The sequence below is a fragment of the Porites lutea genome, chromosome 10 (assembly GCF_958299795.1).
Source record: "Porites lutea chromosome 10, jaPorLute2.1, whole genome shotgun sequence".
In the NCBI taxonomy this organism is placed as follows: domain Eukaryota; kingdom Metazoa; phylum Cnidaria; class Anthozoa; order Scleractinia; family Poritidae; genus Porites; species Porites lutea.
The window spans coordinates 32,678,242-32,691,879 of NC_133210.1; the positions used below are offsets into that span (position 1 = coordinate 32,678,242).

The 13,638-nt window shown below is 38.5% G+C and overlaps 1 protein-coding gene across 1 annotated transcript in view; it reads right to left on the bottom strand.

Annotated features, from left to right (window-relative positions):
• Nucleotides 1-556: 556 nt before the first annotated feature.
• LOC140950262 (multidrug resistance-associated protein 1-like) overlaps nt 557-13,638 on the bottom strand; it is a 23,441-nt gene continuing 10,359 nt past the window's right edge. Inside the window, exons 10-28 of the mRNA XM_073399473.1 lie at nt 13,183-13,320; nt 12,640-12,780; nt 12,389-12,476; nt 11,361-11,433; nt 11,125-11,251; nt 10,299-10,475; nt 9,706-9,873; nt 9,515-9,598; nt 9,268-9,358; nt 8,028-8,284; nt 7,310-7,822; nt 6,444-6,643; nt 6,083-6,209; nt 5,599-5,700; nt 3,230-3,376; nt 2,662-2,820; nt 2,315-2,481; nt 1,749-1,943; nt 557-1,382 (exon numbers count right to left, since the gene is read on the bottom strand). Of these exons, the coding sequence (XP_073255574.1) occupies nt 1,274-1,382; nt 1,749-1,943; nt 2,315-2,481; nt 2,662-2,820; nt 3,230-3,376; nt 5,599-5,700; nt 6,083-6,209; nt 6,444-6,643; nt 7,310-7,822; nt 8,028-8,284; nt 9,268-9,358; nt 9,515-9,598; nt 9,706-9,873; nt 10,299-10,475; nt 11,125-11,251; nt 11,361-11,433; nt 12,389-12,476; nt 12,640-12,780; nt 13,183-13,320 (3,063 nt within the window). The 3' untranslated portion in view covers nt 557-1,273. The remainder of the gene's footprint in view (nt 1,383-1,748; nt 1,944-2,314; nt 2,482-2,661; nt 2,821-3,229; nt 3,377-5,598; nt 5,701-6,082; nt 6,210-6,443; nt 6,644-7,309; nt 7,823-8,027; nt 8,285-9,267; nt 9,359-9,514; nt 9,599-9,705; nt 9,874-10,298; nt 10,476-11,124; nt 11,252-11,360; nt 11,434-12,388; nt 12,477-12,639; nt 12,781-13,182; nt 13,321-13,638) is intronic.

Consider the following 13,638-nt stretch of genomic DNA (forward strand, 5'->3'; position numbering starts at 1 on the left):
AGTGTTTTCATAAAAATGTTACGGAGTAAAATTACACGTTGTTACAGAGGGGATACTGTCGTGCTAATATGGCTTTGTTCAAAACGGTTTTTCGGAGACTTTGCCAACACTCTTCAATCAGATGACAGGAGGGCTTTCCAATTTTGATCTGTAACCAATTCTGTAACCGGTATTTTAAACTTAATTTCATGTTGTCATGGTAACACCGACCAAAACATATGTCATAGGAATAATCAAGTAAGTGGTGAAAATTGGTGTCGACCCGATATAGGGAAGCATCATTACTTTGCTCCGATATTCCAATCCAATATCAATATGCCAAAGTTATTAGACAAACCGTACCTACTCAATGATGTAACTTGGATGCACCTGGAAAGTTTCCGTGCTGCCGTTCTCTTTCTCCAATCTATACCTCTTCAGCTAAGTAGCCCCAGAGATTGAAGCTTTGTACTTATTGCAAATTGCCATTTCCAAGTTCCCTTTTCCCACCCTTTACGTGAAACTCACTGAAATGAGTGAAATGCTCGAGTCATTTAATAAAATGAACGAAACAAAATTGAAGGGGTTATTGTGTTTATTTTTGTTTTAAAGCTTGTCTTTTTTTCCTAATCTAACTTTGCTACGTAAAAAGGAAACATATGATATGCTACCTTGCTTTGGTCAACAAGAAACAGTTGTTTTAACAAGTGCTCCCGGTGTACATTAAATTAAACAATAGATATTCAATGTCGGCAAAAGAAAGAACTAATGACTATAAGGTGACGCGTCTGCTTAACTAGCTAAATAAATATCAATGTAAATGCTTATATACGATGACGGTATCTACCACAGCGAAGACTTGACAAGTTATAACCAAAAAGACCATACATTATATACATAAATATTTAAAATTTGATAACTATTATATAACCTAAATAACTAACGAAAACTCTCCCTCCATCTTGGCAATTAATTTACCAATCACGCAGAGGTTTAATGAAAACTGAAAGTCTGCAAACTCTCCAAATTAGAGAGCTATAAGTAATTTTCCTAATATTACCGTAGATGAGACAAGAAAAACTGAATTCGCGGACCCCGACATTGACAGCCGCCATCTTTTTTTCCTTGTCACACTAGTTCGGAATCCAAACAAAGTTTAAAATTTCGCATCGTTAAAAGCTTTCATTTAAAACTAAAATTCAAAACCGAGGACCACTAGCCTCATACAAAACAATACTTAAGACAAAACTGCGATAAATGAAAACACACAAAAAACTAAATAACAAGAAAACAACTAGGCTAATCCTGCGTCTTGTGCCATGCTGTAAAAAATCCCTTGAAGAGCCAAGAGATTATCAGGACTATCAAACTCCACTACAAATCCCTTGTCAAGAACCAAGATCCTAAGAAAATAATAACAAAGGAGAAACATCAACAAGAAAAAGTAGTAGGTTGAGTAGCAGGTATTAAGAAGGGGTATCACAGCAAGGGCGCAGTCGAGAATACATTGGATGTTCCCTTCCTACCAAGTAGTCTTTGGTGTGCTTAATGGATTTTGTTATAACGGAATGGGCAACTGATTACCAAACATATACAACACCAAAGTGCACACAACTTCCACACGGTCGAAGGTGAATGAAACGTTACACTTAAACAAAACATTTTTCTGCAGTTGATTAGTGAAAAGCGTTTCATATTTGCTGACACTTTAGAGCCTGTATCATGATTGTATGACAATGATGACTTCTCTTAAAATTCACATTCCTAACCTGTTATAGTCCATAATCGTATTGAGCCTGTGAGCAATGGTGAACACAGTGCGGTCAGCGAACTCCCGCCGAATCGTCTGCTGAATGAGTTCATCAGTTTCCAGGTCCACCGCGGCTGTGGCTTCATCAAGAACAAGGACTTTACTTTTACGTAGCAACGCACGTGCTAAACATACCAACTGCCGCTGACCAACACTGTGGAGGGTTAATGATAACGTAAATACTTGGTAAAACCGAAGTTGTTACGAACTAGAAGCAGTTCAGATAGAAACGGGGAGATCGCAAAATGATCCGGTGTCTGATTTTATTATCTGTAAGACAGGCCATGCTCCCTAACACTCGACTAACTGCTATGAGTGCCCGCTGTAATGAGCCACCAGAACCATAGCTCTTTCTTTTCTTTATTGTATTCAGCATCCTTACACAAGCCTAAAGCTTAAAATGTCCGCTTTTCAATCTGCATAGGCGGAATACTTCTACCCCCAACCTTAATACATTGAGTACACACGCCCAAGGGTAAACTCCTGTTCTCAGTGCTGATGTTATGTGAAGTTAAATCGTCGCACCTGAGATTGCCTCCTTCCTCAGTCACAGGATGCAGAAGTCCCTGTTCCGTTCCTGATACAAAGTTCTTCAGATGACTTAATTCTAAAATCTTCCACAATTCCTCGTCAGAGTGGTTGTCAAAGGGATCTAAATTAAGACGGAGAGTTCCAGAAAACAAAACGGGATCCTAAAACCAAAAAGAAAACAATATTTCAATTCCATAAAAGTACTTCAGCATCTATAAACAAGCCTCTATATATGTTTGCAAGCCACATTCGTAAATCCGCTAAGAGACGTGACGGCTAAATACCATAGCCCACATTCAATATGACGAGTCTTGTCACGCCATAACTGCATATATCATTACCTGTGGGATGATAGTAAGTCGTGATCGCAGATCCTGAAGTCCAATTTGAGCAATATCAATACCATCAACAACAATCTTTCCTCCAGCTCTCTCCAGAATACGAAACAAAGCCAAAGTCAGCGTGGATTTGCCAGCCCCTGTGCGACCCACAATACCAATCTGAAAAGTTAATAGTAAATACATTTAGCTTTCCATCACACACCGGTTGATCTGATTTTAGGCTGAGACATAAACAAAAGCATCATGAATGGGGAAAGGTTAGAAGCATTGACACTCTCAATCCCATAGAAATTCATCAAACGCCTAGTACTCAATAAACTTCTTTCTCTCAGTTTTTTCATGTAATGGCGTCGTTCCGTCATTTGAAATATAACCTATGATTCTTTTTAACTTAAGGGGGAAATTTTATTTAATAAAAATGGTTGATAAAACCTAACTTTAGTTCACAGCACCATAGCTTCATCAGAAACTAGAAATGAGGAACGAAGCAATTTCCTTCACTTTTTATGTTGGCACTTCAGTCACTTCCTTGCCGTCAGTATTCTTGTGTGTAAAAATGGACTAGTACCTTTTCTCCTGGTTTGATGTTGCAGTTTATATTCTTAAGGACCAGTGGTAATCCTTCTCTGTATTTTAAATCAAACTCTTCAATCACGATGTTTCCTGCATCTGGCCAACCATCCGGAGGGCGGTTATCTGGAATAATCCATTCCGCCTACATGACGTAGGAAAACAACACATACATACATACATACATACACTTTATTGATGCTCCCTAAGTGGGCTTTTCAGCTCAATAGAATAAAAAAAATACAAATATATAAATTAATTGAGAATGTAAATACAATAATATTATAATTACAAAATATATATCAATAATATAATATATCAACTTAATAAAACATTTGCAAGATGACGTCTAAAATTCCTGGGGCATTTTAAGGACTTAATGTTATCATTCAAGGAGTTCCAGAGTTTGGCTCCTCTGAAAGCAAAGGAGCGCTGCCCTGTTGACAGGCGACATAAAGGTATATCCAAAGCACCAGATGATCGAGTTTGTCTATTATGGACTTGAGAACGTGATTTAAACATATCAGCAAGATAGTCTGGAACAAGCTTGTTAATACATTTGTGCATCATAGTAGCGTCATTTAGAATGAGTTTCTCTCTAATAGGAAGCCATTTCAATGATCGCAACCCATCCGAAATATGGTCATACTTTCTTAGTCCCAGAATAATTCGCCCAGCAAAGTTTTGGACTTTTTGTAACTTGTCAATATTGCTGCTGCTGGTATTACTCCAGACAGTTGAACAATATTGGAGTTTACTAAAGACAAATGAATTTATTACTAACAGAAGTGTTTTCCTATCCAGGAGGTGCTTGATTCTGTTAATTTGGTACAATTTAAAAAGGCATTTAGAGGCAATCTCAGTGATATGTTGGTTATAACTGAGGCGTGTGTCGAGAAGAACACCCAAGTCCTTAACGACAGGCACAGGTGTTATTTCCTTGTCAAAAAGTGTTATACTGAATGATGACAGTTTCTTTAAAAGTTGTGGTAATCCAACAGCTAGAACCTTAGTTTTGTCCGGATTAATCAAAAGAGAGTTTTTACAGCACCACTGAGATATTCTCGTAAGATCTTCGTTTAAGGCGAGGATGGACGTGGGTAATTCGGCAGGTGAAAAGGACAAATACAATTTACAATCATCAACATAGGAGGCAGATAGACAACGTTTAGGAACAGAAAGGAGGTCGTTAACATAGATTGTAAACAAAACCGGACCTAAAATAGAGCCTTGCGGAACTCCGAACTCAAGTGGGAGTACTTTAGAAACTGCGTCACCAATTCGAACGCACTGTTGTCGGTTAGAAAGGTAACTCTGAAACCAATCCAACGCACCCTGGGAAAAATCGAGATTTTGTAGCTTGGATAACAAGATGTCGTGTCGAATACTATCAAATGCTTTAGACATATCTAATAAGACCATGATGGAAACTTTCTTGTTATCCATAGCCTGGAGCAACTGATCTGTAACGTACAACAGAGCTGTTTCTGTCGAGTGAAGCTTTCTATTTCCGCTCTGATGTGCTGCCAGTTTATTATTTCTAATTAGATGCTCCATAAGTTGTCCATGTACCAACCTTTCAGTGACTTTTGAGACTATTGGTAATAATGAGATGGGGCGATAGTTGTTAGGGACATCTGGATTACCGCATTTGAGAATAGGTGTAACCTCTGCTGTTTTCCATGCACGTGCAAATGTGTTGGTAACAAAGGAGTTATTCACAATGTGGGTAATTGTTGTTAGCGTACTGGGTAAACTGTCTTTAAGAATTCTAGAAGATATCTTGTCCATTCCAGGAGCTTTGTTAGATGGTAGGCTTCTAATCACCCACACTCAGTAAAGCGGAGAATGATGCCGTTGACTTCTATACAATATTTGGATTTTTCCCAACAAGAGAAAAAGCACTCGCTTACTTACTTACTTTAAAAATATTTGCTACATGAATCTATCTACGGGTACATAGTATACCAATTCAGTGCGAATACACTTGCACTAAAAGAAGGAAGAACAGGAATCGATACTGTGGTTAATTATACATTATAGATTATATTTGCTTGTTTGCATTAGTTGTAGTATACAGGGAATGTCTGAGTCCATAATGTTTCCCCTGTAAACCCTTTCATCCTCCATTACTTTTCTTCTCTATCCGCAACTTTGTGGTTTTCTCTCCTCACCCGACCGTCTCCTTCAACGTCACGCTTCTATTGTTTTCGTTGGGCTGACGACCCAAAGTCCTCCTTCGGTACTTTACTATTTCTTTCGTTCAAACTGAACCGTTTTAACATAAAAAATTACACTCACATTATCGAAAATTATTAGAATGTGAAACTGGACAAACTGTGAAGTGTCAATCTATCGTGGTGTTACCTCAGTAGGTGTCTCTGTATACTCTTTAACTCTCTCCACGGAAACAATATTCGTCTCCACTTCGCTACTCATACGAACCATCCAGTTAAGAACATTGATGACCTAAAAAAAGTACACAAGGATGTGTAATAAACACCCATTTTTTAAAAAAAAAAACAAAGACTGTGCACTATTAATTGACACACTTTTCATTCGGCTGATGAGATACTTTACAGCAACAACTCAAATGAAAGTTACTAAGCAGTAATTTTTCCTGCTCTTTTTAAATTTTCTAAACATTTTTTCTTAGTATTCTACCTTAGTATTTAATCTAATCATTTAAAGGCCTTTTCAGGTTTGTTATTCAAGGCCGAACAAAAATCAAACCAAAAACCCCAATAGCCCAGCAGCAGTTGTGTTAATGCTTCCTTTAATAAATGACGGAACATTCATACAGAGTCAATCCGCCGCACGCCTTTTAAGTCCAAAACAGCACATAACAAACCTGTAAAGCATAAGTGATGGATAGTCCAACAAGGCCGCTTTCTATCGAGTCACGGCTGATAACAGCAAACAAGGCAGCAAAGAGGACGATCAAGTTCCCGATCAGCTCAAGACGCACAGCAAGCCACCTAAAACAGGACAGGAAGAAAACACATACACACCTTCGTTTGTTTCACGTCTATCTGCAAGTCCAAATGCACTTTATTAAATGAAATTAACAATGTCAAATAATCTTATGGACTAGAAAGGCTGATTGGAAACTACTCAATGATGTTACATAGATTAACCAGGGATTGACTAACAGGTTTGTTTGTGTTTGGTTTCAAAAACATTCTAACTACTTTATTAACATGTAACGTCACCTGTTTGCTGAAACTCCAGGATAGTAAGCCACGTGATTTTCGTCAACCCTGTAGTAATTATCCCGGATGAGGCGTTGTTGCTGGCCAAATGCCCGGATGGTAGAAGCTCCGTTGATTGTCTCAAAGAAGTTATTGTAAATTGGTGATCTGCTCACTGACTCAATTCTCTTCAGCTGCCGCGATGTGGAAACATATACTCGCTGAAAATTTAGCAGCCATTAGCAACACGGTGTTTGACATTTCAAACATTATAATTACTCCTCCGCAAAAAATGACTGAACTGCTCCTCATATTTGAATCATATTTCAAGGAGGTTCGGATAATAAAACACAAATGAGCTTCTGATCACAAAGAGTAAGACAAAGAAAAATTATTACTAATATTCAAGGAGCACACGGAAATATGGGACAATAGAGACCTTAAAGTCGATGTTTGGCCATCTTACTGCAAACGGCAAACCGTGGTTTGCGGTTTCACGTTAACCTTTTGCCCATATTTGGGACTTAAGTTCGTGGGTGATAGCTCGCGGGGGCCATGTTTGTTTTCATCCATTCGTTCACTTCTATTTTAGTTGAGAAATTGTTTTCAAATTTACGTTTCGAAGAAAAAGAATTCGATAATTCATTATCAAAAGAGTTCTAAAAAGTAGTATATTCTCTCAAACGGGGGATTGTGATGCCTTAGGCTGCAAAAAACCTTGTGGTAATTCACCTACCTCTAGAGCGGAGCGTGGTCTGTCGTACATACATGAACCTCAAAACCACAAATCTGATGGCAAGACACTGTTCAAGTGACTTCTAGACGTTAGCGGTTTGCGGGAACTGCCGATAAACCTCAATCTTAAGGTCTATACTATGAAAAATTACCTGAATGAAAACATAGAGAATTCCAAGAGGTACGATCACTACCAAAAAGATCGGAGTGGCAAAACTGATGGCGATTATGGTGCCAATAACAGTACTGAGCGTCCTAATGAAGGTCGCCAATGTTACAGGAACCTGATCGTCAATTGTACTGATGTCCTTAGAGAAGCGGTTCACGATCCTTCCAAGGGGCGTGGTCTCGAAAAACGACATGGGTGAGTGCATGACGTGCTCGAGAAGGTTTTCATGAAGGTAACGTGATGCGATTTTAGACCCCACCGCAAGGCATAAGGATGATATAAGTACACAAGTTGCTTGCGTTACACCAAGGCCACCATACACACCCAAGTACATGTCACGTTCGGCATCAGATGTCACATTTGCCGAGCTCCAACTTGCCAACCAGATCCCAGACGCAACAGAGGCAATTTCCGCAAGGACGATAAAGAGGACTATTCCGACAGCTAGGTAGACTTTGACAGACTTGGCGTAGGCCCAAAATACAGCCAGTTTCACCTAGGCGACAAAAAGTAACTGTCGGCAAATTTAACAAACACTTATGTGAAATGTGCCCGGCAAAAAACTGACGAGGTATATGATAACAATGTAGGAGTACAGGACACCCAGACTTGTACCTGCCTAACTTTTAGGCATCCCGTTGGCTACTCCCTCGATACTGTTCTGTTCAATGCCTCACCAAGGTTGTAAATTACAAACCTACCCTGCCAGTTTTTGCCTTTTCCTCTGCGATAATCTTGTCCTCCTCGTGCTCATCTGGTCTGGTGAACTGACAATCCAGGTCAGCGGTGTCAACAGTTACAATAGACAAACTGTCAGCTCGTTTTCTGCGGAACGATATTTCAATCTGACTATCCTGCCTCTCCAGGATCGTCTCTCCACGCGGCCTGAAATCCACTTCTTCTACAGCCTCAGGAATTTCTTCCAACACCGACTCTTGTCTGGGCAGTGGTGGTTCAGCTGTTTAAAGGAAGTGGATTGGGTTCAAGCTAATGAGTTCCATTTAATCCATCTTAACCTTTTTTAAAATAAACTCTTTTGGACTGGACGTTCAGAAAATCAGATGAAATCCGGTGCCACAGAATACCCACCCGGCTGGTGCTTTACCCCGTCTCTGTGCAGGCATTGAACACCAACAAGCTGTGACATTTCCTGTTTGTATGGAAGGGTAATCCCTAAAAAACAGTGTCTACACGCTGTGACATTTCCTGTTTGTATGGAAGGGTAATCCCTAAAAACCAGTGTCTACACGCTGTGACATTTCCTGTTTGTATGGAAGGGTAATCCCTAAAAAACAGTGTCTACACGCTGTGACATTTCCTGTTTGTATGGAAGGGTAATCCCTAAAAAACAGTGTCTACACGCTGTGACATTTCCTGTTTGTATGGAAGGGTAATCCCTAAAAAACAGTGTCTACACGCTGTGACATTTCCTGTTTGTATGGAAGGGTAATCCCTAAAAAACAGTGTCTACACGCTGTGACATTTCCTGTTTGTATGGAAGGGTAATCCCTAAAAAACAGTGTCTACACGCTGTGACATTTCCTGTTTGTATGGAAGGGTAATCCCTAAAAAACAGTGTCTACACGCTGTGACATTTCCTGTTTGTATGGAAGGGTAATCCCTAAAAAACAGTGTCTACACGCTGTGACATTTCCTGTTTGTATGGAAGCGTAATCCCTAAAAAACAGTGTCTACACGCTGTGACATTTCCTGTTTGTATGGAAGCGTAATCCCTAAAAAACAGTGTCTAGGAACAAGTTATTGAATAGGAACCTACCTCATTATTTTTAAACATGAAATCTACTTCTAAAACTTAGATGTGAGTTGTCAAAATGCTAAGGAGTTGTTAGAGGCCCTCCAGAAATTCAACGACAGGAAGCGACCAAAAACATTGCAAAACACGCATCAACCGCCAATCATTCACGTCTCAGTTGCACATACCATTATCCTCGGTATTCTGCTCGGAAGCAAATGTCTTCAGGAACTCTGAAAAGGCTCCCTCATTTTGGAGAAGCTCGGAGTACGTCCCCACCTAAATCAAAAGAACGTTGGTTGGAAAGGGTAACTTGAATTCTATTCGATTGTCAAGGTCGATGAATTTGAATACGAAATTACACTTTCGTCACTTGTGAACTACAAAGTAGTAGTCTGAGACATTGCTACCATTCAGTTTCTCCAGAGTCCTTACCTCCGATATTCTTCCGTTTTGTAACACTATAATCTGATCCACCTGAGGAAGGAAACCGACTCCATGGGTGACAAATACTCGAGTCTGTAAAACAACAAAAAATTTTAAACTAAGATCTCTAACGTATATAAATTTTCGTCAATTATAAAAAAATTCTATAATGTGTTTATCAAACTATAACAAAACACAACCTTCTTCCTCAGCTTTCCTCTTGGTCCAATAACTTTATCAAAGATGTGTTTCCCCACATGTGAATCAACAGCGCTGAGTGGATCATCCAACAGATAAACATCAGCATCAAAATACACTGCTCTTGCCAAGCTAATCCGCTGTTTCTGCCCTCCGCTAAGGTTGATTCCCTAAATATTAAAGAAAACAAATTCACTTTGGCAAAACAAACACAAACAGGAAGACAACAAACACGTGAACAGAATTGGAAAGTATAAGCGCTATATAAATATTTTATTATTATTATTTATTATTTTATTATTGGAACTACTAGTTGTAGCGTTGCTAACATTTTTGCCGCTGATCTGTGATAGCAGATTAAGAAGCTGTTCACAAAGGAAGATTTTTTCAACTCCAGATTTGTTTCAGTCAAATAAACTTGTCTTGTAAGCGCCTCATGCCATGCATCATTTATAGTACCACATTTGTTACGTAGCTATTTTCACTTTGGTTTGTCCTTGTTACTTTGGTAATGTTAAAATTGTAAAACCAGTACGTATGATACCACTGGCTAGTTATACCATCTAACCCGAGGAAGCACAATACAATTCACTACCTTTTCTCCAATCTCTGTCATATCTCCTCCTGGTAAAATATCCAAGTCAGTTCTCAATGCACAGGAGCTGATTGTCTTACAGTAACGCTTGGGGTCAAAACTTCTTCCAAACAGAACGTTATCACGGACAGTGGCATTCTGAATCCAAGCTTGTTGTGGTACATAAGCCACAGAACCCTACAGCAGACACCACATTACAAAAAGCAATATACAGCATAGGATACTACCGTGAGAATTCACAAGAAAATATAATTGAAAATAAATTTACTGACAATTCAAGAAGAAAATAGAGTGTCTTTAAATCTAATAAAACATGGCTGAGTTTTTTTGCTCCAATTTTCTCGTAAAAATTTTAAAAAAGCAACAACAACAGCGATTATTGAGCCAGTAGAGAATAGACTTTAAGCCGTTCAAAAAACTCGCAGTTTTGGGCTGCGCCTCAGTCGTGTTTTAAACCCTATAAATTACTATTTTTCATAATAGTACACTATATGTCAAGGTACGTTTTCTGTTCAGAATTGAACGAGAAAATTTAATAATCACCAGTCTCCAGGAATACATACATACTTGCATACATACTTTATTGTTACCTCTCCAAAGGGGCTTTTCAGAAACAATGATTATATGACATTATTTATGATAACTAATTACAACACTTAACTTAATACAAATTACAATGATATCCTAATCACTAATTACAATGTTTTTAAACTTAACTAAGAAGTATTTACAAAATTATCTAAAAGATTTTTATAGATGGGCTTAATTTAAGAAAAGAATAATTTAAGAAAGGAATGTTTTTTTATACTGGAACAACCAAGCTCACCTTAACGTAAACCTTTCCTGCCATTTTTTCAGTTTCACCCAGGAAAGCCGATAAAAGAGTGGACTTCCCACAACCAACTTGACCAACAACTGCTACAAGTGAACCGCTTGGAATGTTCACATTAATGCTACAAGAAAAAAACATAAACAAACATAAGCAGACAAAGCCAAAAAAGGCTTAAAACTCACACATGCACGAGTGGAAAATCAGTGAATTGTCCCTGATAAGGTGCTTACTTCTGCAAGGTTGGCTTTTCATCAATATCCCAACTGAAAGATCCATCCTCCACATGAATAGCTTGTGTACTGACTAATGTCATGAAAACAGTTTTGCGTTAAAATTCTTTTTCACTTGCTTCATTTGTAATACATACATTTCAGGGGCACCCAATGACTGTTTTCTGTAAAATATCTGTTCGGAGAAGCCAACATTGAATAGAATTTTCTATTGCTTGAGGACGGCTACACATTTCTAGATGACCGTTCCATTCATGTACAATTGTCGAAACTTATCTAATAAATTCCCAACGATTCTCTGAAGCTTAATTTTTGACATTTCACTCCCCAAGTAATGCCGTCTTTCGTAGAAGAGGGAAACCTAAAATTTTCAGATTTAAAAATGTGATTGAGATAGGAGTCAGAAAAATTCTAACGTTCGTAAAACGAAAAATTGCATCTAAAATTTCGTGAAAATAATACTGAAGCCCTTGTAATTTGGAAAAGACTTAAAGTCCCCTAGGCTGAACAAACAGATACCAATTTTGTAGCGCCGCTCAGAATGTATTTCTTCAGATCTATACAAGTACTTTGGATAGCCTAAAGGTGTTTTCAACGTATTTAGGAGGAAATCATCGGATACCCCTGACATTTTATCATGAACGCTACCGTTTATGGTCCCAGAATAGTGGGACAATAAATTATTTCATTTTCACATTTGTTTCACCGAGCTTAAAATTTACCATCTTTCATTTCTTTCAGCACACAGTGCAACATCGACATTGCTGATCCTAGCAGTATGCAGGGCGCGTGTCAAATATGAACCTAGTGTATGGCCTCGCTCTCCATGAGTTCTCGGTAGCTCAAGTGGATAGAGCGCCCTCCAGTGTATGGCAGGTCACAAGTTCGATTCCTGTCGGGGACTCAGACTTTTTCTTTGTCCCACGCTCGTGATATGCTGATTATTTCATTTTCACATCTGGACAGTTACTTCCCAAGTATTACTGTAAGTAACAACAAGAACAATCTAAAGCTCATAAAGAACTCACTGTGTTCAGGCATTGTCTTTTCGACATTATTTGGATCCAGTTCTGGCAGATTGAGAAAGTCTGTCAGCCGATTGATCGATACTTGACCCTGAAAAGGAGGAGAAAAAAAAACCGATATAACTAGGAAAGGACTTTGGTTGTTGCAATCGGGTGGAAGGTACTTGTATGAGTATACCGCCAAAGGTTTTTGCAATTTGTCAGTGTGAAAAAATATCAATAGAAACATGTGTTCATTATAGTCTGATACTGACCTGTATGGTACTAACAATGACATTAGGTAAAAAAGTGATTGGATATCTTAGGATGTTGAACAAAGCAAGGGCCACAAACGCTTTGTTGGCTGTCAACTCATTTCCAGTTAAAACATAAATGGCAAATGTCGCAAGTGCAACCTGAGGAAAAAAACAGCAATTTAATTGACCATCATCAACACATTAGAGTAGAGAGTCTTGGCACACTGTATTTGTAAAGGAAACTGTTTTATAAATTGCACAGTACGATTGTATCACTAGACTGAATAACCACACAGAAAGAATTATAATGATTGTGTGACTCTCACATTTTGTTTTTATCTATTTCTATATGAAACTGAAGAAAAAGAAATGTTAAGTATATAAGTGTGTCATATCAAAGATTCCTGAAAATCACAAATAATTAGGGCCAGGAGACCAAGGAAATTGAGAATAAACCCAGGCTAAAATATTTCAACTGAAATTAAGTTTGATTTGTAACATATAAATAACGGAACATACGTTTTGTTCAGTTACTTGTGGTCTAATGTTCATGATTCTTACCATGAAGGGAGCACAGGTGAAGGAGAAGGCAAAAGAGGCATTTAAATATGCAGCATTCTTGAGTTGATGTAATTCTTTTTTACGGATTTGAGACACCTGACTCAAAAAAGACTTTTCCCAAGCGTATAACTTAAGAACCTGAAATTTAAAAAAACCTATTATCTAAGAGGTGCTGACCACTAAAAAATACATTGACACATGCTGTCATCAATGAACAACTACATATTAAATCATCACCAACCCAGGCTAGCCAATCACACATTAAACATGGGTTAACCGGCATGCACCAGTCAAAACTATTACAATACGCTTCAGTAATTTGATAATGACGTGTTTTACTAATAACTGACCGACATATCGCAAACAAGTTATGCATGGACAATTTGACCTGTTACCATCCCCCTCCCGGGCAACCCCTGGGGCACATCCAGCCCTTCAGACCTGGGAGTGGGGAAA